The sequence below is a fragment of the Harpia harpyja genome, chromosome Z (genome assembly GCF_026419915.1).
Source record: "Harpia harpyja isolate bHarHar1 chromosome Z, bHarHar1 primary haplotype, whole genome shotgun sequence".
Lineage (NCBI taxonomy): Eukaryota > Metazoa > Chordata > Aves > Accipitriformes > Accipitridae > Harpia > Harpia harpyja.
Genome location: NC_068969.1, coordinates 84422637 through 84448818, shown reverse-complemented (window position 1 = coordinate 84448818; position 26182 = coordinate 84422637). Strand labels below are relative to the sequence as shown.

Genomic DNA, 26182 nt, shown 5'->3' with positions numbered 1-26182 from the left:
ATCCCCATTATCTTATTTAGGGATAAGCTTTAAACTTTATAAATTTAGAGTTTGTGTGGTTTTTTTGTTTTTTAATCTAAAGAGAGCAAAAGAATAAACTAGGGCAGGAGGAGAGTGAAAGAACTGCTAGGGAGGTGCAAGGGGCAAAGAGAGAGAGAGCAGCAAAAGCTGGATTCTACAACAAAAGCAGACTTCTGTAGATCCAGAAAATGTAGGGTTCATAAAGCTTTAGCATGGGCGCACACTACTGTGGCTAAATGTGTTGGAAAAATGCTCAGCCAGCAAAAAAACTTTATTCCATAGATTACCCAAGGATTTCTTTTCCTTTTTTTTTTTTTTTTTTTAGTTTTCTTTTTAAGGTATAATTGTGCATGGGAAAAAGTATTGTGTTTTATGTATTTGTGAGAGGAAAGAAGATGTGTCCAAACTGGCTAATCTTTGGTGGAGTCAAATGTGGAAAAGACAGCACAAAACACATTTTAAATTTTAATTGAAGTGTCTAATGCAGGTTTTGGTTTTGATGAATATAATCATTGGTACTCCTTGCAATTTCTGAATGAAGTCCAATGTTGAAATAAATTTGTTAAAAAAAACTAAAAAGGAAAGAAGAAAGAAAGAGGAGAAAATGGATCCATCAAGTACTGCAAAAAGCAGTAAAGAAAAAAATTATCAAAAAGTACAGTCACAGCAGTGAGCAATGTGGAGTAAACAGAAGCTGCAAAACACAGAGACAGACTCTAGAAAAGGCTATGACAACATCACAGACATGGACAACACACTCAGTAACACAGAAAAGAGAGGAGGAAGAGAACTTATTACCTATAAATAAAAATTAAAAAAAAAAAAAAAAGGAAGAGAAAGAAAAGAAAGAAAAGGTGAGAGAGAACAACTCTGGGCGTTAGTAGAAACAGTAAGAAGACCCTACCTGAGCGTAACTGCTTGATGCGGCCATTGTTGTTGCTTGTGTCAACAGGTAAGAAATCTTTGAACCAAGTTATTTCAGGATCAGGATTGCCACTGGCTGCACATAGCATGGTAGCTGTACGAGTTCGTTCAACCACCTTCAGCTGTGGGCCCATATCAATGGTGGGGAAACCTCGGGGAATTTGATCCTCTGCGAAAGAAATATATGATTTGAAGGATTTCACATTAGTTATGTAGTAACTCATGAAATCCCCAATCACCACCCTGCTTAATGTTCCAGGGTTCCTTAATTGTTCATATGCAAGGAACTGATGCAAAAACCAGATACTCAGGCAGTATTTTTGGTACCTTAAAGTGATCAAAATGCTGATAGAAAATAGAAAGTTCATAAAAAAGTGGCTAAAAACTTTATACTTACTTATAAAATGCATTAAACTGGCATAGATACTGTACGTAGTGCATAATCATTAGACTCCCAGTATGGTACTTTACAACACTGATGTTGCTCTCTTTGCGAGAGTCCTTATTATTTTATACAAAAGATTGACTTACCATGCTTATCAACAACAGGGAAAAAACCCTTTCTTTACATGAGTCAAGTACATAAGGAAGTGTGATCACACAGTGTAGAATTTGGCCAAGGACTTAGGAGACCCAAGTTATATCTCGCGCTTTCATCATTATTACCTATGTGCTGTTGGTCTTAACATTTAATGTCCCTGTGCTTCACTTGTCCATCTGTAAGATGGGTATAACAGAGCTTTACTGCTAAAGTGGCAGGACATTCATAATGATCTTGAATGGAAACAACTGTGTCAACTAAAACACTCAGAAATGGTCAAAAATCTCACCCTAGTGCAGTCAATAGCACAATACTAAGTATACTGAACAAGAGCAATTTGCCTTCTTAAGATGATACACACTAGCAAGTAACACTGGAAGCACAGTGGGATCAGGCAATCTCTCAGAAATCAAGTTAGCATAGGTAAAATAATCTATTTGAACTACAACATCTTGCTCTTAATTTCCATTAATAGAGCAAATTTTTTTTTTTTTAAATAATGGCTGTAATTTCACTTCAAAAAGGAAGCAAAAAAACCCAAAGAAAGAGGATCAATACTAGCTATAAAACACATATCTTATTAAATGTTTTGATTGGTGGTTACTGACATGCAATTGATTAAGGGATAAAATTAACTTAGAAGAAATTGTTCAGTGTCAACTCTCTTTCATGAAAAATGCATCATATTTTCAAATAGTTTCGGGGAAGTCTTCAGACTTTTCTGAAAAATGTATAGCAAGTAAGTACATCCTATAAATCTTTGCAGTTCTTGGGATCTGCTACCACCCATGAGCTACTTAATTACTTGCAATACAAATGCACATAGATACTACCCTGGTATAGCAAACACAATTCTCCAGTAAGTTTGCATAACCCTTCAGAGCTAGTATTTCTATCAATCAGTGATTAAGTGCCAAATCATTCACCAGCTATAAGCTCTTCCCAAAGAAAGGTATGTTTCATGTCTGTTTATAAACATGAAGTCTTTACTTTGGGAGTAACTGACAAGACTTGAGTTGTGATACAGAACAGGATTTTTATCACCTGACCTTTCCTTTCCTACTTGGTTCGTACAGAAAACCCTGGAGTCCCTTTTGCAAATACCTAAGTGTACAACAAAGATAATCTATCCTGAATACTAATAGGATGGAGTAGTAAAGAGCTTTCCTTTCTTATTTTTAATAAGGGTAATTAAATTCCATCCATCCCCCTTATGCATAGAATCTATTTGAATGAATGCTGTTCATGAAATTTTCATGAGAAACATCACAATGTAACAGATTCAAATAGCAAGAACTGTTATATTTTTGACAGTTGTGGCCTGTTTCCAATCTGGCTTTCAGGTATTTGGCAATAAACCCCAATATTCAACATAAAATGGACCAGGGAAATAATGAAATTTCTAATTGGAGTGCTTATCACAGTGGATTTAGTTTTTACTATGTTAATTGCTTTTTTTCTCTCTAAGTTTATTAGTGATTTGTACAAAACTGTCTTTACACTTTGACGATACCAAGTTTGACAGATGATCAAACACACTGTGCAAGAGAGCTGAGTATCAAATCAGTGAACAAGTGCCTCTCAGCCACAGTAAGAAAAAAGTAACTACTAGAAAATTTTGATATATCGGTAGCTCTACAACTTTACATGAGGTGAAAGGAAAAATATTTTTTACTGTTCACTGATATGCTCATTAGGCTCTAAACCATAGTATATACCACTGTTCCCTATTAAAATTCAGTTCTAGTAATTAGCTTCCAATTCATCAACAATTTAAATCAGACTTGACCTTCTCAAAGCTATTTGGTACTGTCATTTTGAGAGGCCATTAAAGGGCAGATTTCTCTGTCCTTGTGCTTAGTGAGTCATACATGTAATACATATTTTGTTTAGGATGACAGATACAAGAGATTTAGAAATAGAGCACGTTCTCTGAATTTGTTAGGTGTCTTAACAGCACTGCATTCGATTACTGGCATTAAAGGAATGCCTTTAGTACTGTGCTAGTGTCATTTCCAATTGCTGGAAGAGCTCTACAAAAGTTATTTTTCACCGAATGTATGATCTGAACAACACAGAGAGACAATTACAAGACTGGTTACCACATGAACCCTTAAAAGAGAGAATGATGCGAAATGGCCTTGCCTCATTTCCCACCATGGTTTTTCATAGTATTTCTAAACTGTCTGTGTATTCAGTCTGTTTGATATTGCTCATCTGTAAACAATGTCCTTGAGATTCCTACCTCTGCTGCCAGTTTTGTCAAAGTGGTAATTGCTTCCCTTCCAAGCAACATGTATGGAAAAATCACGTTAACCTCTACATTCAGATTTCAGTGTAAGTATACCTATAGACATTGTCCAACACATAATTTCACGTGTTGTCGCACCTGTCTTAGAGGTGAGCCTGCCCTCACAAATGCAACAGCTTTTAGAGTAGAGACTCAAACTCAGCTTTTATAGGTAAACAGTAATTTTGATGGAGTGGTACCTTGAAAACACGAAGTTAAATTACGCCTACCAAAAAAGAAACGATACTTACCTTTAAGAGGATCTACAGAAAAAAACTCTGAACATAGCTGTGCCACAACTGTATATCATAAACTCTGTTCTGCTCATCCTTTAACTGTGTTTTCTCTCATCTTAAAGGGAAAAGTGTGCTGTTGCAAACTCTCTTTTTTAAATGACATAATTCTTTCATAAGATTTCAGAAACTTCCCAAGCTATGTCTGAAGGTATACTGACTGTCAAGCCTACTTATATACAAAAGCTGGATCCAAAGAAAGAAGAGGATTTCATCCAAATCCAGTACAATGGATTTGACTCTTCATGATAAACCCACATAGGTGTACCACACAGCTAAACAAAGAGAAAAATAGTGATCTTCATCTAGCATTTGTGCCACACCTTCTTAACATTTTGACTACTTTTTCCATAAAAAGCTACTTTCAGATCATGTCTAGGCCCTGCTGGCAGCAAGAAGAGTGGCAGCTTTTAGAAACAGATTGGGTCTTAAAAGTCTTGAGTTCTTCATGGCTACCTTGCTGAATCACTTTGGCAATCAGCATCATGTTTTAACAAGAAAGACACGATAGTGTTAAATAATATTCTCAATTACAGTACCTTATGACAATATTACTATGATATGGATATGAAGTGCAAATGTGAAACATCCAAAGCAAATTGTGATGACTTGGGTTGTGGTTAATGGAGTATAAAGGCCAGGCAATAGCACCAGGGTCCAAGACTGGACAGTTGACTTGAAAACTGGGTAATATTTCTGTTAAGTATTTCCTTCCACATTAACTATTTGCACCATCGAAACACTCATATTCCAGAATATCCATATTAACCTGTAGATAAATCTGTGTACTCTGCCTAACATACATACTCAAAGTGTTTCACTGTGCCTCTTAAAAAATGTTATCCTATGTGAACCAATTATTCTCGTTGTGGAAATGGAGGGTGGTTCTCCATTTTATTCAGGAAGAAAAAAACATCTATTTCAAGATTCACTGATAGCTTTGCCACAGGCAAATTTTAGTTATTCTGTAGCTCACAGAATAAAAAGGCACACATGGAGTATTCCCAGAATTCACTATAGATACTGAAGATAAACTGCTGCAATAAAGTTTATTATTTCAAAGAACAGTGTAAATAAAGCTTTTATTTTCACTATTCCAGATGGCAGCAGCATATAATTTGCACTGGTTTGACATCATGACCGTATTATTCAAAATCATTATTCCTGCAACTGAACTGAACACAGGATGGAGAACAGTAAAATCAAAGATAGTAGGGGAGGGAGTAAAAGAAACATTTTGCAGCAAAAAGTTGGTATTCTGTACTACTATTGAAAAACTATGCATATGAATAAATTGAAAAATAAAAACAAAGCTGTTTCTAAATATACATAAAAGACTAATTTGGATTAAAAAGATAAAAAGCATCAGAAAAGTCCCAGTTAATAAACAGTATTCCTACTGAAATATTTTACAAGGTAAATTTTGCTAAAAATGTAATTATGAACACACAATAAATTCTTTTCCCAGGGTCCTTTGTTCAAAGCTGCTATATACAGATGGATACTTTTACTTAGCGGTGCTGTAAGTCAGTAAAGGAGGGTAATGGCTAGACTGTAAGAATAGATCTAGGTATCTGTTGGGATTTCTCTTAAATTTCACACAATTATACCACACAAGGAAAGGAAATTAGACATATATAAGATGATCAGAGACTCACTAACAGTTAGTAAATACTCAGCAAGAGAACAGCTGCCCATACCATCCAACTAAAACCCATGCATTTAAAAATATTCTTCTTAAATTGAAGAGATGTGCAAAGCACTTTTGATGCAAAAGAAAACAAATTTGTTTAGTAGCTCTGTATACAATTACCCTGCAAATTGCAGAGTAATGTCTATATAACAGAACATAGAGCCACTTAAACTGAGTTATCATTTGCATGAATGTTGAAGCAGCAATTTCACTTTGCATTAAATCAGTTAACATTCATTGTTATTAACATTTAGCCTTAAATAAGTTCCCTGTTTTAACAAATGAGTGCATTGAGCCTTTGAAATTAGATATCTTCATAAGGACATGAAAATGGAAAAAGGAATTTGCACCTTTTGGCAGTTCTTAAAATCTGCTAAACTAAAGACTGCGCATAGCACGCTCTTTCCAAAGTGACCTGTCTCACTCATGTGAACAATGAAATACCTCTCACTCTCCTTTAACAATGACATTCCAAATGACAAGAATTAACATTTGGAGAGTCATCATTCATAGTAAACACAAGCCTTAAAATAAGGGTTTATTCTCACATTTGCACTCAGGCACTGTTGTAGCTTATAGCACAGCGTTATCACCCGAACATCATACACCCAAATTTGGTTATGACTAAACTTCTGGATGTCTGTTCTGCTTAATGGGAATGGAAAGGGAAATACAAAAGGCTGTGTCCTAAAAAAAAAAGAGGGAATCCAAGAATCCCTGCCAGATGTCCCTTCTCTAACATAAGGAGAGGACTCAGCCAGAATTATGGTAATGAAACAAAGGCAGAGAATGTGAAGTAGTGTTTTGAGTGCAGGGTATCATAAATTTAGGAAAAGAAACACTAAACTTCTGAAGCAGAGAGGACACAGCATCCCACATATTTCCATATGCAAATGTTCACAAGAATGAAACTATGTATTTTGCAATGGTGAATAAAAGACAAGAGGACAACAAAGGGCAGTGATATGAATTTCCGTGATTACCATTTCTAATTTGAAGCTTAGTTTCCAGACAGGGTTAGGATTTAGATTACATTAAATCAGGGTTAAATTGGGGCTTGCCAAGAATGAGGATTAGGAAAACGCATGATTGCTCTATCCAGTCAATATTTTTAACACACTAATATTTGTGTTTTTACATCCTCCGTACTTCAACTTGAAAAATAAAGGGGAAAGAATAAGAGTAGTGCAGTGATGGCAGTCTTTGCTTTAAGCTTTAATTTTTCACTTCACACAGTTTTATGGTGCAGTAAATAATGAGATCTGCAGCAGGTTCATATGTACAGCAGAGCTCACTTCTTATGTTAGTAGTCTGAATATGCAGATGGGTTCAGAACACATAAAAGCATTCCTTTTTTTTCCCCTCCTTTCTACTCATTAATACTGTGTTAAAGTATTGATATTAGTAAACATATATGGCACTTTTTTGTAAGTAATTAGCTTATATTCATTCTTAAATATAATGCAATAAATCATCACAATAAAATTGTAACATACTAATTTGAACTGAGAAGGGGCAGAAGCATCTTGGTTTTGCTTCACCACAGAGGTCAAGAGAAAAAAAGTGAGCAGTCTGGCAAAGGAGTTGTCAGACCATACAGTTCCCTTCTCCCTCCTTCCTCTCCATCTGCACTACATGTCTAAACCTGTGCCTAAACCTAAAGGAGTTGTAATACTGCCTAAGACAGTCAAACAATCTCAGCTTGTGATCACGGCCATTTCTGTTACTGATGTTACACAGATTCCAATGACTTGCTTCCTCAATGCCATAATCTTACTGAATACTTTTTAATGCAGCCTATATACTCTGCAGCCCGAACTGACAACTATAAACTATACTAACTGCATTAATGTCACAGCTGCAAAATTTAAGGACCTGACAAAGGAACTGTAGCAAACCCATCAACTCTGTTTAAGTCTTGTTTTCAAAGGAGAATAATACTGTGTTTTGTTTTGTCTTGTTTTGTTTTGTTTTGTTTTCTAGGTCAGCATCAAACTTGTGCATTTTAGAAAGAGAAATGGGAGAATTTTCACTTTGGTAAGTGGATAAAAAGGCACCCCAGAAGGCCTACAGTTTGATCCCTTAGAAGAAGGGACCTCAAGTTTTGACAAAAGATGCTTGGGTCAGGACATTAAAAGCACTTTTGGTGCAGTGAATTAAACAGTAAGTTATTCAAGGTAGAGGCTATGCATTCCAACTGCTTTTTATGGTGCGTGGAACAACAGTGCACCCATACAGATGTAGCAATTTGGATGTTATTGCAGTATTTCAATAAATAGCAAACATAATGATGAATAACAAACAACAGAAGTGCTATTATTGCTGAAGAGAATGAGAAAAAAGAGATATGTTGTCAGAACAGAAAATGAACTCTAGAAAAACATAGTTGAAGAGGACATCCCTTGAAACTCACTATTATTGAGCATTACACTAATGATACTGGTACAAAATATGCACGTTTTTTCTACATCTAATGCAGCATTCATGTTCATTGGTCTGAAGACCATGCTTAGAACATTCATAAGACTTACATGACTACAGATAAGTGACTGTAAAAAAATTAGATATAGTAGCGTCTCATTTTTCTGGTTTGTTTGCTTTTTTTAAAGTCTTTCCAGCTCTATGAACATCTTCCTGAATATCTCTCGTGCCCACCTATGGCAACATTCCCTCTCTCTCACAGATATTGAGAAGACACCTAGGGATCTGTTAGCAGGGAAGGATAGGTGTAAAGAAGGGAAGAGAGGAGATATGAATTTCTTTTTTGCTTGGGGTGGGTTTCACCACATAAGTTGAAATAGCTTTGAGGAAGTGTCCAGACAAGGAAGCTAAAGGGTATTTTCTTCTGGGGGAGACACAGCCATTCACTTCTGTTCTGGAAGAATACAGAAGAGCTTTCTCTGTAGCAGACAACACACATTGCTTAAAACCCAGCTTTCTCACAGTTCCGTGCCCAAGTTCAATAATTACTGCTGTCTGATAAATACCCTTTAACGAGTATGGAGTTACACAGCAGAACCTCATATTAACACTTAAGAGTATACATGTGGATGAAGGCATATATATAGTAACATAGAAATGTTACTATTTCTAAAGCTGAAGGCAGCCAAGACTTCAATGTTTTAATCTCAGAAAGATTCACAGGTTCATGATGTCACATACATAGTTTTGCTATGGGATTATTTTGCTCCCAAAACCCAATGTTAGAACTGGCTGTGGCCTGTGACTTTGACTCTACATGAAATTTTGCTGCTGCCCTAAACTGAAGTAAATGGGACTAGTCTGGGATTTAGCATGTTTCACGTTATAAAAGGAAGCACTGTTTTCATTGATGATAGATAACCTTTGTACTCTGAGTTACTGTGTGGAAGAAAATACTCAACATCCTGTCATGCCTTCTAGCACGGCGGAGGCCTGCCTTCGAAGCAGGCACAGAGGGCCTGGTGATGCAAGGCACTGCTCTCTCTGATCCACTGAGAGCTAGCACTTGTGTTCTTCCAAAGCATTTTTCACAATAATAATCATATGGCCTTGAAAGAGCTATTGTGAACTGTTGTGAACTGAACTGAGCATACTGAAGCAGGCTTTCTGGAAGACTGAAGAAGAGAGATGTACTTTAAACATGACACTTTCATATTTGTCTAGCAACAGCAGCTAATACTTCTCATGGAACTGTAAATGAGTAATGACATTGGGATTCATTCATGAGATGCTGAACATAGACAAAAATGGATTTACTAAGCTTTGCTAGAACTCTTGCTGCTATTTACTGAACTAATTACTCCACAAATTATATTGTCACTAATTTGAAATAGGATTTTGACTGGGCATAGGAGCATCAGGTGTTAAAAAGTGTTTTTTTAAAACTGTTTTACATGCTGAACTCAAGGTTGACACTTGTAAGCCTGTCATAATTATTTAAACAAATTACACAATTCAGTGCTACCTCTAAAAAATACAATGAAATAAAAAATCTGCAACGGGCAGCGTAAAATGGAATTTACTACAGTCTACAGTCTGAGTAAATATCTCCAAATTATAAAAACCAAAAATGTCATCAACAATATTCGTATTTGCTTACTAAATATTAAATTGATTTTATGTAGAGTATAGGTAAGCTTTTTGTTTTCACAGTTTCCTTTCAAAATAATTTTCTCACCAACTTTCATCTAGCTGATCAAAGATGATCCTAACAATGCAAGATGTACCTTCTAGAAAACAGTGGAGGGGAGGGTTGGGGTTTTTGGTTTTGCTTTGTTTTGTTTATTTTGAAAGAAATTTCTGCAAATGAAAATGATAATTTGTTAACACAGATACAGCAATGTTTAAGTTCCAGTTGAATACTGTATTAGCATGGACATAAGGAAGTAGTTGTTCTGCGTAGCTGGAAGTCATGGGCCTAAACAACTGCTGCGATTACGTTCGAACAGTCCAGTGTGATTGCCAGAAGGCCGAGGGAGTCATGATGTTAGGTGGGAAGGGAGTAGGTGTAGGGGGGTAGTGCATCTGAGAAGGAATAGAAAGTTTCATGTTTTGACAATTATTTGAAAATTCATTACAAACTGTTCTGTGAAAAACAGTTAATGAAGTCGAACAGCTGTGGAGAGCCAGTTCTTGCCTTTAAACAGACATAGTGTGACAGACTAAGCTTAGCATAGCATTGTATGTGTCAAGTACGTAAAAAATCAGTGTAAGCACAAAGAACCTCCATGTCAACTCTCTGGACAGAATTAACACATGATAAGTTGCATGAAAAAAGTACAAATGAAGAAAACATAATGCTTGAAAACAGAAGATGTGAATCCGTCCAGTGGTGAATTATCACTCAGTGAGAGGCCCTATGCCACAGAAACAACACAATTGACTGAGAGCACCAGGGTTGTGTCTGATTTCAACAATGGAACTGTTTCTTCTTGGATTTATTAGTAAAAACAGCTGTCATCCATTTTATAGCTAAATGCAAAACTTATTTCTTTTAGAGAGAAGGGATCAAACTATTTTTCTTGTAGGCTGGAGACGTAGGCATGAAGATTATTATACGCACTCTTTAGTAGCAATTTGGAGCAGATCAGATGTTATAGTAACTGAGAAATAATTTCTGCCACTAACTTGAATATACAGTGATAAATCTTAGACTACACAACAGTATTTCAGTATTTTTTTGTACCTGAAGAAGACTTAATAATCAATCTGTGCATGCTAAACATGTTTCTGCACTTATTTTATAAGGTATACCACTTTGAATAAGTGCTACAACATAACCTCTTCTGAGTATTAACTGAAAGGCTAAGACAGGGATTATAAAAAGAAGGGTTGGTTGTTTCTGACTTTTCAGTAACTTCCAGCTCCTTTGGCACATGAAGAAAACATCTTGCTAACATATAGCTAGGGTTTTTTTGGTGTCCTTGCTTTAAATACTGTGCTTCTGGAAAAGGTTTGTCTAAACTGTTTATCGTGATGTATGAAAACCTTTGTGAAGAAGATGTTTTTTATTCTTTAATATGACACATCTAAGCCTTCATATTGTTATCAGTTAATATGTATGATATGACTGAAATAACCAGGGAGCTGCTAAAGTCCTGTGTACAGCCCCCATCAGTTAATATTTAAAATAGGGAAACAGTATCTAGACTTGATTTAGGGTTTAGGAACTAACTACTAGACAATGGGGCTTTGTAAATAAGTAGGATGTTTATGTCAGAAAAGGCAATGGATTGTGGTCTGGTCAATAAACGTTGAAGAACCACTTGGAACTGCCAAGACTAGAGAAGAAGTAGGTAAAAGGTAATTCCTACAGGGGGAGATCACGACTACCAACTCATTGACCACCTACTCAAATGATACCACCTACTCAAAAGAAGACAATGAAGGAAGAAGACAGAGTCTGTGCACTAATTTACATGAGAGGTGAAGAAGAAAGAACCAATCATTAAGGAAAATAACAATGAATATGTATTAGTTAAGTGTATAATTATGAGGATTTTTGAGACAAAGGTGTGCTGACTGGAGACAGGCATCCATCTATGTGCATCAATGAAATTAGTTTGAAAATATCTTGACTCTGTGTGTTATTGGCTTGCACACCGGGTAAATGAACCCCATTTGTGGGACAACAATATTATTGCAGGACCTGATGCAGGTATATGTGTCCATAAACACTGTTACCTCCAAAGTCCCACCTTAACATCTTATTTTCCTTTAAAACCCCACCAACAAGCCACCCTGAAAGAGCACCATCACGAGCTTTGAGAAAAACATTCTCTTGAATTTTGGCCTTAAAAATCTCTATGCTTCTACGAAGCAAGAGAAAAATCTTTCTTTATTTATCAGGTTTTGTAAACTATTAGGCCAAAATTTTCCAAGGTAAATATTCAAGTTCACTTTAATACATGACTTTTTGCTATTTAGTAGCTGGGTTTGCACAAAAGTCAGTATCATAGAGATTGCAGCTGCAGAAACACTTCCACAAATTTCTTGCCTGAACATACTGGAAATCTCCCTCTGCACCAAAATGTCTGAAAGCTTTTGGAAAATATCAGCAAGTACCTGGCAAATTTCCACATCTCTGTTGCTATGCCTGTGATCACCTTTACCACCTCATATAGAAAGAAGGATGACATGAACTGCTGATGCTAACTTAAGTCTTCAAAAGAAAACCAAAATAATGGCTTTGCCAGGTAATCTCCTGCTGAAGTCTTGAACAACTGACAGCAAGCATACTTAAGTGTATCTACCAGTTTTAAATAAGCTTACAGAAACCATCTTTCTCACAACCAAATCTAAAAAAAAAAAAAAAAAAAAAATTCATGACTACCACCGCTAGTATTCTTAATTTATTTTGTGTATAAATTTAGGCACGAAGTCTTTTGTTCCAGAAGAGGAGATAAAAATTCCTTAGAAAATATCTTAGATTAGTCTCCATGAAAAGCAAAAATGAATCCAACTATCAGCTGTAAGTTATTGCTTCCTGTTTCAAACTCAATGACTTAATGCAGGACATCAGAAACTATCAAGGGTTTAAAAGTCAGGATACATCAGATGCAAATTGGGGGACTATATTTCTAATGATTCTGAATCAAGAAAAAGTGTATATCCTTTATCCAGCAGCAAAATATGTAGTAATGTTAAATAAACTTATGCACAACATATGCAAGGCCAAGAAGTAACTTAGTGTAAATTATGTGATTTCTTCTGAGTATGCAGGATTAGCTAAAGAAGCTTTCAGAGATCTCATTCTGTCCTGTCTTTTTAACTCCTGAGTAGATGTTCTTTTCAATGAAGGTAACAAAAGTAATTTTAGTAACTACTGTTTATGTAACATGATTTTGCAAAGCATTTCACAAAGCAGACTTATCCATTATAGTGAAAAACAGGTACAGTTACATCTCTACAGCTCCATATAATTAGAGTATATTGTTCAAATTTCATAATGAATTCCTTTTTTTTACAGTATTTAGTTTTATCACATTAAAGACAGTGAAAACATTCACAGTATTTGAGTCTAAAAAGCACCTCCTCCAAAACAGTTTTAATGATGAAACCACTACACATTAAAAAAAGATAATTCAAAATCAGTTTTGCATCATTCTGTAACACTGCATAACTGTAAAAATTATGAAAAAACAGTATTGCTCCATATTTCTTAAACCTAGGCAGTCTGTTCCAAATAATCACATGCAGAAAATGATTTCTTGATTGGCTGCCAATGGCTTTAAAACTTTTTCATTTCATAATTTATCTAACTTAAAGCAAATGAGTAGTCTCATTCAGAAAACTGACTATAATGGAACTATTTATATACTTAAGTATGTTGCTGAACCAACTGTCATATTTTCTAAATTCATTGCCATTTTATTTCATAGGCTATTTCATATTATGCTTTATTCCTACTCCAAAAGCAAATCAGATCATTTACAAATTTCCCCCCACACATGACAAATATTACATTCTCTTTCTCTATATGTGAAATCAACTTGTATGCATATCACTTATCTGCCTGAAGATTCATAAAGAGCTGTTTGGATTTTATTGTGAATACTATAAAAATTTAGATATGCATCATCAAGAACACTTCATCTCACCATGGTATTTGGGCAAGCTATTATGCTAAGGAGATACAGCATTGCAGAGAAATAAATGATTATTTTCTAATATCATGGGAGGAACAAGGAAGCCATTTAACTGTTGTTCATATCACTAACCATCAAGCTTCCTAGGGCCTGAACAGGTAGCCATTTCATGCACACAACACTAAAAATTAGTTACTAGAAAACCAAGATAAAAGAGCAAATGATAATTTTCAAGTTGATGTTTCGGCAGTGCAGGTGGACTAACATTCACATGTGCAAACTGTGATTAAAAGTGCCACTGGATTTTATCACCATTCATGGTTAATAACTCTCCTTTTTTAGATCACAATAATATGCTAAGAGAAAGGGCACTAAGCTTTTAGCACTATACCAAAGTATCTGCTGAGTATTAGCTAAATGGTAAGATTAGCACTTACTACCACCACCACTTGCTTTAGCAGCTACATGTTAGTTGGACTACCTTTGTTATTTAGAGGTTATAAGATTGAAAGTTCACACCTGGTGGTTGTAAGGAAGTAGGCAAACAACTACGTTCTCAGTCAGTATGAGATGTTAGTTTAATAATTATTACAATAAAACACACATGGTTTCTATTCTTCTCTTGATGTGCACATAATACTAATTAGCTTTAATAGGAGTTACAGAAGTGCATAAAAAGAATAGATGCTATATAACCTAGAATTCATTTTTAACACATGAAAACAGTACTGCACCTGTTTGTATGAAACCCTCACAGAAAATGCTCTATAAATTGAATAGCACCTTTATTAATACTATTAACAGTGTTAAAACAGAGACATTCCTTTGATATTGATTTTATTTTACTATGCCCTTAGTGGTTTAAGTGATTTTTGTTGTTCCATCTGTGCATAAATTTATTTTCTTACAGTAAGGTTCTGTTTTACCTTTCCATATTTTTCTCTACTGTAGTATAATGAGTTATCTTTATTTCTGTAAGACTATGGAGAGGAATGCTTAGAAGGTATTTACTGAGTTTTATGCTTTGGTCCTGGTATTTATACTCTGGAGATAAGTACCTTTTAGAACCTTTTTTCCTTTTTTTTTTTCCTTCCCTTCCCCATTTTCTTTCAGCAGAGGAGTCTTTCAGTCAGTGTTTAGTCTTCTGTTCAAAACTGCCTCCCCAGAGAGTTGTAACTATTTGTCAATCTCCCAAAAGCAAAGACAAGAATTTAAAGCACTCCCTATGTTTTAGCTGCAAAGTTAACTCCTTGGTCCCCTCCTGTTGGTATACAAAAATTTCACTTGAACTTGCTGGTGCTCTCAATTTTGGTTATTTGCCTAGAGCCTTGGTGGCTGTAACGCTTTTTAGTTGCAGAGGGTGTCTTGCTGAGGGCTACTGAGCCAGTGAAGTACACCTCCCATTCAAGTGTATAGTGCTGGCATATACTTTCTTTCTGTCAGTGTGTTGTGTTGAAGGGTTTGCTGTTAGCGTGTGCACCATCTGTGGTTAGCACCAGAGAAAAGTAAGACTTAGGAAAATTTCACTGATGGTTACAAAGTTCTGGTGAGGATGGACTGCTTTATCCCCAAGATGACAGCTGTCCCCGTTTCAGTATTGCTTTAATGTGTCAGACAAGTGTCTCCTTGCAGCACTGAATACTAGAAAGCCACTAAAGGAGATTTGGTGGCACCGCCACTATTCCTGAGTGTGACAATTTACTTTTCAATTTCCTAGCCTACAGTTCAGGACAAAGCTCCCACCTCTGAAGCTGTTTAAGAGATGTTTGGGTGGTAACTGCCTTGTAAGAAGTAGGTACAGAAAACAAATATAATGACTTACACGCTTTCTGCCTTTTCTAAAATGTTCTTCATGTGCAAAGGGACAGCTAAGTACACTCACAATTTGGTGTGAAAAAGAAAATGGGGTGTTCCAGCCTACTACAATATAAAGGGTAAAAGACTGTGTGTAAAACTCCCAGAAGAATTATAAGCATGCAATTCTGAAAGAACTGATAAAGATGCAACATCTGCAATATGACTATGCATGTGAGATACTTGCGCTTAAACTCAAACCAGCCTAGTGATCACATCTGCATGCAAACTCCAAAATTTAAATGTGATGAAGACATATGTGGTACTTAAAACCTGAAAAACAAGACTCAGTTTGTTTCTGAGCAGTGAATGTAACAACATAATCACTCCACAGATATTAACAGTCATTTCATGTTTTCCGAATTGAGTAATACCACACTTCATTGTGGGTTTTTTTTTCCACTTTAAAAAAAAAAAAATTCTAGCTAGTAATAGAACATTAAGAGCAAGAGATAGTTTCTATTTCTTTTTATGTACCAATGTAACTACTAAATGCCAAGCAGTCACAATTCATTTCAGCAACTCTTAACGAACAACTTTGTAAATGATCAGATAGAGTCACAGAAATAAAAACTTTTCTTAAATCCTATTCCACCATTTCTAGAATTATTTCTTAATTTACTTCATGTTCACTCTAAATTAGCATCACATCATGGGGGAAATGCAAAATATGACAGAAAATATAGAAGTGACATGTTTGGATACATCCAGGCACAGACTGCTGCTTCTGAACTTGAAGCTCACAAATGACAAGAATAAAGAAATAGATATATAATACTATAAAGTCCTATAGAGGACTAGTCATAGTAACCACTTCTAATCAGAATGTTAGCTGTTCATTTTGGCTAATGGCTAATTAATTTTACTTTTTTCTATCATTTCCATGGAGGAAAAAGTCCTTCTAAAAACAGTATTAGAGATTAAAAAAAACCACAGAAAAGAAAAACCTTATCCTAGAAACACCTAACAACATTTCAGGCTGACTTCAGAGAGTCAGTTTTGTCAATTCTATGTTTTAATGAAGAAAAGTAGAAAGACTGATAACGATTATACAGTCTGTAGTGAACCTACATATTAGAAAGAACAGGCTTCCTTACGAGGCACACAGCCAGTACACTCAAACTTAAAAACAGACCAGCTTCATGTGGACGCTCTTGGGTTTCAAGTAAGGAGAAAGCCACTGGATGACGTTGGTTTTGGGGAACAATAATCAGATTAGATAAGATAATTTGAGCTTCTGAACAGCATGGAAGGTTTGAGACAAGGATGTCTGCTTGTGCATTTCCTACTCATAGTAAGCAGCATTTGCAAGGAGTTCTGTAGACTTCTGCAGGACTGTTTCAAAAAGTCCAGCATCTATGAGCAAATACTATTTCAATACGCAAATGACCAGTTAAACCCTTACGTAAGTTTAAAAACAGTGGGTACAATCCTGCAAAACAAAATCAGAATTCGTAGCGAAAGATAGTTTGTGTACTACGAAATGCTCTCAGAATCTAGCAAACAGCTCTGAGGTTCATTTTCACAGCCAGCGGGTCTATCACGAAAAATGATTCCACATTCTCTGTGTAAATATTACTCATGAAATAAATGTGTTCTATCCAGGGTTTTCACTCAAATCAACACTCAGTACCTCTCAACAATATTCTCTTTCAAAACACCAATGGAATCAGGGCTGAAGCATCTCAATTTGTCCCAGGATACAGAAACTGACCTATAAAGGCATTGCAATTGAAAAGTAAGAACCCTTGAATTTCTCAGTGCTCCCTGTGAGATACAGAGTTCAAGCAGCTCATCTATTCGAAAAGCCTCTACTGTTCTTACCAATTAACTCTATTTCACACCACACTAAGAATCTGGAAATAAGTTACCTGTCCTCAGAGATTTTAGGAGCCATGTTCCGGTAACTCATGCTGCCAAATTTACTACAAACTTTGTGGTATAGAAATTTTAGAGGTAGCCCTACCTCCAGATGGTCACACGTAACAGAATTTCACTTTGTTGATCCCAATAGCTTGTGGCTCAAAAGGAGCATATCTGCCTTGTGGTCTGTCTACAGTAACCACTGTTTTACTTCCTGCTAGGTGGAGGAAAGACACTTCTAGTAGAGAAGGAGGTAGAGTGTCCAAGACTGACTTTGCAAATTCCTTAAAGAGCTCAAATTTTTTGGTTAAGTGTAATACATGTCTATATTCTCCAGTAATACCTCATTCTTGCTTTCGAAGGTACTTAAGTAAAAAAATCCTGAACTGGCTTCTAAGGTTTTTAAAGGTAAGGTCTTCACTTTTTATACTGAAGATCACGTGATGGCAATTTGTGTCAGTATTTTTTTTTTTCTCTCTACACAAATGAGTATAATCAAACATCTTTGAACCAAACACCCCTACACAACACAGTATGGTGTTTCTCCTCCCTCTGAAAACAAACAAAAAGAACCCAAACAATCCAAAGTTTTTATTAACTTAAAAAAGAATGTAATGTTATTGAGCACTGTAATTTTGAGCGTAACAAAGCAGGAAACCAGCGTATACAACAGAATAAAAAAACAGAACAGTGTTACATTTTCTCTTCCCTTTACATATGCCATGCACAGTAAAACTGAATGGGAAATATGCTACCAGTTTTACATTATCACAATATTTCAAAGACACAGAAATTCATTACAACTTCTGTGCAATGTCTAGATCAGCACATTTAACCTCTTTGATCATATCTTTACTGGGAACTCCTATTTGTCTCTAATTATCGGTATTATTATTCCTCTGTAGATTCTTTAGAAGGCTTTGTGAATTTAATCAGAATCACTGCATTCCCCTGTATGATCAAATTTAAGCACATTCTGATTTCATCCTTACTATAGTTCAAGCTGATATCACCAGTCACAATAGCTGATTCTGGTTTTTAAGCTTAAAAATGCTATGAAATCTAACCGCATGCCATATTTTACAATCAGCTCTTTTAAGAGATCATGAGACATACAAATTCACATCCTCAGGTTCACTGGCTATGCCAATGGCCAAAATACAGAGAGAAGGGATGTTACAAATGAAAGACTCCTATAAAATTAGAATGTCTTATCAGTGACAATGAAAATAAATATTTTGTTATTCACAGTCAAAACAGTTAAAAGCACTTCACCTCTCCTCAAGCTGACCACATACTTTGTTACATATTTGCATAAAAGGTTTTACAAATTGATTTTCTTATGTGAGATTTTAAATGACTTGTCTGTATTTTTTATTGAGTAGGTGAAAGAGATTTTTTGTCTGTAGCTTCTGAAAAGGAGATAATAAAATGGCAGCTGTTCTGAAAATATGCAGAAGGAATACAGCAGGGTTCCTGCATAACCATGGGTGACCTGAAAAAAATCTGTCAGGACTGATTTGTTTTTCTACTTTCCCTACAAGAAGCTACTTTAGAAAAAACACAAAAAAATCACACACAAAAATCTTCACATGGTTTATCATCGTCAAATATTCAGTTACCATAATGGTGAAAAAGTCAGATAAAAGTTTATGGTAGACTTTCTTAGCAAAAGAAAAGGCCTAGTGGATTTTTCAGCTAAATGGAAATCATCAGGTCACAGACCATATTTGTTTTCTGTATTGCTCGGGGGATACTAAATCAAATCTCATTTTTACTGCAATATAGTGACAAGGTAAAGAAAGGGAGTTCAGGAAATAGCAACAAAACTTATAAAGCACCTGAATGAAGTAATTAATTGTGCAAGGTTAGGAGACTAATGTTAGAGCTCTCTTAGCAAATAATTAAAATAAATAGCAGTTCAGGAGGCAGAGGATGAGCACAAAAGGAGGACAGGTATGGGTATGGGATGAGAAAGTCAATCAGTCATAAGCAGCATCAGAAAGTAGCTTAAGAGAGGAAGCACAGACTTCTTACCAAGTCTAATTTAATTAGGAGAATAGTGTATGTTTAAAAAAAAAGGTAAAAGCAATAACAACAAAACCAGTATTTACTCAGTGGTACTGTATATAAGAAAGATTGAAATATGGGCAATAAATGATTAATACTTCACCACACTCAAGAATCTTGGCTAAATTCATACATTTGTTTATTGTCTAGCCTTGTAGTTGATGATTTTAATTGATCTGCATAAACAGGCCCTAAATTTTCCATTTTGATGTTTCAGGACATTCTGTGATTTTGAGCTAGAATATGCACATTCCTAATATCCCTGTAACTGACACCCACCTCCTCCCCCAAATCTTCTTTTAAAAAACACTTCAAAAGTGTATTATGAATTTTTTTTATTAGTCTGGGGATTTACTTTCATTTAGGTATTATTTTTGCATTCTGTTATTAGTACCTGTCATAGCACATTACAAAATCAGCAACTCAGTGGTAGGGGCAAGTTTATTTCAATTCTGATGTCATATAACGCTTTCTGGGCTGTGAAACTGGACGCTTATATGCAGTGAATATTTTATATCAGTAGATTAATAGCTGCATTTTTCTAGTAGCTTATTGTAAAGGCTTTGTGGAAAGAACAGTGTCACCAAATAGACTTGTAGAGTGTCCAGCACAATGGTGCTTCAATTTTGATTGGAAACATAGAAAGCTATTGTAATACAAATACAATATTTGTTGATTGAAATATTAGATAAATATAGGACAGCTGATGAGACCATATTATTCTCTACAGGGAGTTTGAATCCATTTTTCTTTTCTTTTTATAAAACCTGAGTGCTGTTTGTGACAATGGAACATTTTCATTCATTCCACAGTGGAGCAAATGCAAAATAATAACTTAATATATGATAAAAGTATGGCTAGTGAGAATAGCTCTATTTTGGTAAATAAATTACTTTGAGCTATCACATGTCCCGAAGTAAATGGACAGCTGCAACAGTTTTCAGTAAGCTATTAATGTGCAAAGATAAAATGATGTACTTTTGCATAGACAAAAGCTTGGCACAACGGCCAAAACAGCTGATTTGTTACATTCAAAACTTCATGGAGACTGCTAGGAAAACTGTTTAACTTTACCTTTCAAACAGAGAGATGAGAATCTGACACAATTTAAAAGGCTATTTCTGGGCTGTCAATCAGAACAGGCCAAGAGACGAACACTGTATTTGCGAGTTATTGGGAACTTGCCAAATGTAGACACAGAAATTAGACTGCTACATTACTCTCTGAAATTTGGATTACAGAAATACAAGAAAAAAGAAAGAAAAGCAATTGGGAAAATAAGGACAACATTGATCAAACATCAGGTCATAACACAAAAATGGTTATCTGTGATTTTTTTTTTCACTTATTTGCACTCATGAATGATTAAAAAAACCACAATTATCTATTGAACAATAGCCTTCAAACCAAGAAAAAGAAAATCATCAACATTTGCCATCAATAATCTAATGGGGACCTTACATCCTGTCGTAGAAAAACTAACATAAACAATGTTGTTAGTGCTGTTCAGCCAAGAAGTATTGCTTTTCAGCAGGGTGAAATGCAGAATCATTTTTATTAAAAAGAAAATTATATTATATCACAATAATATCTTGTCTACTTGTTTTGAGAAGTGTCCTTGGAGATCAGAAGACTGAGTTTCAATTAGATTACCCTTTTTTATGGTCTGTAAACATAATGAAATGTAGCTGATTTTTAGTGGGTAGGAGAGAAAATATTCTTCCATGTACAAATTTGAAGATGTCTGTGATCTTACATAACAAAAAGGACTGGAAAAGGAAAACACCAACTAGGTCAATAATCTGCTTAATTCAGGATTCTTCCCAATGATCCATTTTGAACTTGTTTTTTCTTGTCACATTCTCACTGTTCTTTGCCTGTGACCTCACATACGCTCTGTACTCCTTTATACTTCTCCATTCTGAAGCTTAGTGATACATATCCCCAGTGTTTTCTATTACGATTGTTATCAGATTTTTCAAATTAATGAACACTGAGTGTACAAGCATCTTTAACTAGCAACAAACTCGATTCTATTTTGGCTGACGTGCTTTGTTGCAATTCCATGGCCCTTATGACAGGGGAATTGTAAAAGGAAAGGTTAGACAAGGAATGTTCCTGCATTTTCATAGTCTAATAATTCTATTAAGCAATCTATTGACTCTTTTCCTTCTATTTCATCTGCTGTAGAGTAATTAAATACTGATATGTCTTTTTAGAATAACATTATGGAGGGGCCAGTTAACCAAGGACTAATTCTAAAATAGAAAGTACATACTATGATGGAAGGATGAACCACAAAATACATGTAAAACTGAACTCTCATTAACGTGAGTTTTGAAAAATAAAAATTATCCAGAAAGAATTAAAGCAAAAAATAATTTAATATTTTGAAGTCAGACTATTAAAACAATTCATCTGCCATAATAGAAATACATTTGTCTGTTATCACCAGCCTTTTGAATTCTTCAATAGTAAGTTCTTATGCAAATTTCACCCTTCATCCTCCCTCCTTGAAAAACTAACACAGCATATGAACTTCATCACTTTGTTTACTCTTTGTGTGTGTGGTATATCCTGTTTTTTGTCTTAGCTAATTAGATAAAAAGCTGTTTTCTCCCCAGAAATTAGCTTTCCAAAATTCATGTGTTCGGCATAAAATTCAGCAGAGTTAAAATGGATAGTAATGAATTCAGGAAAACTTCGTACTTCTAATTCTATTAGTTACAAGCCTTTTTACATACAGTCCAGTCTAATCTATGAGCTTGCCTTTGCTATCAACAAGGCTAAACCCCATTTTTTCCATTTATCTCCTCTCACCCTGTCCCTCCCTGCCTTTCCTTCCTTCCTTCCTTCCTTCCTTCCTTCCTTCCTTCCTTCCTTCCTTCCTTCCCCTCTTCCTCCTTCCTTCTCTTGTGACTGTCTTCATAAAATATCATGGAACTGTTACATAAAATTTTAGGGAGCTACGAGTTTCAGAAAATCTTCGATTATAGTTGGTGCAGTTATAGCTGAAGAACTGACAACACAGTAGGTTTGAAGACTAGTAAGGCCCCAAGTAACACGGAATTTGGATTACTATTAAAATAGAAAATAATAATTGTTAATAATAACAAAAGCCTATCTATCATAATACTGTTTTTATTAGTAGTAATGATTCTTTGTTCAAAGACACACATCTAGCTGGTGATCTATTGAGTTATAGAATGCAATTAAATAGCTCTCTCCTTTTCTGATGAGGAAGAAGACAGTACTTTCCTTGTTTTATCTTGAAGACAAAATGCACAGTACAGGTTTCTTCTTGTTGAAGTGGACTGCAACACCAGAACTGAATATTGCTCAGACACCTGTTGTGTGACTTGAACTTATGACTAAACGATCTACTGAGAAATGTGGTAACACCTAAGCCAACAAAGGCAGTACAGGACAGGTTTCAAAACCACAACTACTGCATTTCAAAAGGTTTCTCAATTTATCACAGGAAACATCACATCCTAACACTGAAACCTCTAACTAGCAAATTCTCTGATAGGATTATTTAAAAAGGTTGTTTCTTTTGCTAATCATATGTTTCAAATGTAAATCTGAAGCTATGCATATAGTCACTGTCTGCAAAGTGGGATTAATATTAATTTGCAGAATGGTCCCTACAGCCTTCCACAAAGTAACAGCATAATATATTGATCTATTTTCTGTTGCTCCCAGCCAATATCAAGGGACCCATGTGGAAAGCAGATACAAGGACAGAGCAACATTCCCACAAGTTTTCATTAGCCATATACAAGTAACATTTTTACTTGTATTCAAGTAAGCTACGAATAGCCTAGAATCACATAGATCTTTATAAGATTTTAAATTTACTAGCTAGCTTTTAATTTACTAGTAGCTGGTAGCTAGCAGAAATTAAGTAACTGTGCAAAATACATTTTGTAAATCTCTATGTGCTATGTCTGTTTTGCAGAAAATTCAGTGTTGATACAATGCAGTTTTATGATTCATCAGTAATTACATGGTGGGTTAGTAGCATGACTGACAATAAAATGCCAAAGCCCTAACTTTGCAAGAGCTATGTTCTCATCACTGGAAAAATCTTTCTGTTCATATATTTATGCTCCTACATGTACCCTTATGAAAGTAAATAATTACTATCATCTTCATTATTCAACAGTAGACAATCTGTTGCCCTTACTATGTCTGTCATCCATTTCACAAAATCCAAGCACTTCAGATGGATAAAAAATAACCAGTACTGATAACAGAACACATGCAAGACTGAAAAGGACTTGTATTGGAACTGTCAGTTGCAAATATCAGGCAGGATTGAATAAAATTTGTGTTGTATCTGAAACAAAAATACTTGCTTGGCAGAAGGCTTACACTGCTCAGCATCTTACTGCATTGCTCAATCCTTCCCTCTAAACTGAACCACAAACTTGTAAATCTGTTAAACTGCAACACCATGAGGTATGGCTGCCACAGATAATTGCAGCCCTGTGGGTGATAGCCAACTGACAGCAGCCTGTGTCTGCTATTGCCCCATGGTGATGATTAACGCAAGGGAACCCAACCAAAGCCCCCTCAAAATGTCTTTAGCCACACACAGACAAAATCACATTAAATTATTCAGAAAACCTGGGGCTCTAGAAACTTCTATGAAATGAATTATGAAATAATTATCTTGAATTTATGCATAGCATGGAGTGACTTGAGCTAAACAACATTCATTCTTTCAAGTCTTTCAGTTCTATGCCTGCAAAGCAGTGGCTATTCTCTTTACTGGTGGTGTCTCAAGAACAGTTAACATTTCTGCAAGTTAATTCAGCCTTTTTCCTAATAAACAGTTGGTGTCTACGATGGAATAAATTCCCCTGAATTTAATTGACCTGTTCTAGTAGTTTACTGCAGGTATATTTAATCACTCCCATGTAACTATAATTGTATTTCATTTTTCTGGCCAGGACATATTCTTTATTAATAAAGGTATGTTTAGAATCAGATTGTGGTATTTGTATGTCATAGCAAAGTAACCTCATTTTGTCACATCTTTTGAGAATGTCACGTCTCTGGGTGCAGGTGAGGCAACAAAGGAATAAACCTGTAATCAGGAATGAATGGGCAGATTTGCCCGAAAGTTAACAAAATTCTCTATTACTTGTAATTTACAAATGATAATGCAGTGAGGTAGGATATTAGCAATCTGGTTTGTGACACATTAATATCCCTTAATGGAATGGTGAGAACAGGCTGCTTTTTAAATCTTGTTTCCATTTCCGGCCTCACCACTGTCTTGTTCAACAAACAAAGGACAAACTCTCACCATCTTTTTTTCTCAGTTTTTAAGGGAGCCAATACTCTTCACCTCAACATAGGATCTGAAAGGCTGACTAGTTACTGGAAAGGCTGTTTATGTCATCAAAGATGCCATCAGTATCAAAGTAATGTCATTAATGTAATTTCTGATTCTACACAGCAGCGGTCTCTCTACTGCCCTGTTACACTGCCCTGTCAGTGGGTTTTCAATGGTGACCTGGAGCAACCAGTAGATGAGATGGCAGTTTAGACCCTACTTATATTTGATCACTGGTCTCTTCAGAGAGACAGCTAACAAGAATTAGATTTGACACAGTGCTATCATGATTGCAGTCTCTGTTAAGTGGACACCTGTCTGTTAGAAATTGGAACGTGATTGCAAAATCAAGTATACACAAACTGACGGCCTTTCAGTTCAATAGTTACAGCCTCCCACAAAACTGAGAGTAATTAGAAAAAACAAACGGCTTTTGAAACTGAACTGTTCCCCACTGCCATTTGTTAACTGTGTTTTTCTATATCTTACGAGGAATTTGTTTCAATCTGAAGTCAATGAAGTTGGTATTTTGGTTTTTTTAAGGCCGCATTAGAACTTTGGGATGGTACCTTAGTAATATATTACCTGGCCTGCTATTTAACTTTAAAAATACCAGCAATCAGTGAAAGGTGATGAATTTATTAGAAAAGGTTCAGTTAGTGTGACTGGATTTTATTTGTATGGATTTTGAGCATTTGTAAGAGCATTGAAAGTGCCCTCCTTTGCAAGGCAGCAATAGAAATTTCACAATAGGAAAGACAACATGCTCTAAGGTATGTGCAAACATGCCTTATTTCCTCCCATTATTTTTTCCTTCCCTCAGGCAAAAAAGTCTGCATGTGATCAGAAACATAATTTTTACAGATTACAGTACATCAAATGAAGGAAGAATTAGATGCATTAAATGTACAAGAGCAGTGTAGTATTTGTAGTCACAATTTCCTGGAAGCCTTTCCTTACTGCATTTATTTATAAAGAGATCAGCTTTGCTTAATTAACATGAGATTCCCACAAAGCAACATAAAAAAGAGACTTTATTTGGCCATCAATATCATTCATAAAGAAAGGTATTAAATAATGAGGTGAAGAATGTTGTTACTTGGTGAAGAAAGCAAGAGAATTCATTACATTAGTCCCTGTATTAATATCTCTTAGACGATGCATGCACACTAACTACTGACTAAGTGTATCTGTACTGCCTTCACGTCTGGAGACCA

General features: G+C 35.5%; 1 protein-coding gene across 5 annotated transcripts in view; it reads right to left on the bottom strand.

The window, feature by feature from the left end:
* PTPRD (protein tyrosine phosphatase receptor type D) overlaps window positions 1-26182 on the bottom strand; it is a 1297083-nt gene that overhangs the window by 145043 nt on the left and 1125858 nt on the right. For all 5 annotated transcript variants that reach the window (XM_052775887.1, XM_052775885.1, XM_052775888.1 and 2 more), the window contains one exon: window positions 926-1114. In XM_052775887.1, the coding sequence (XP_052631847.1) occupies window positions 926-1114 (189 nt within the window). The remainder of the gene's footprint in view (window positions 1-925; window positions 1115-26182) is intronic.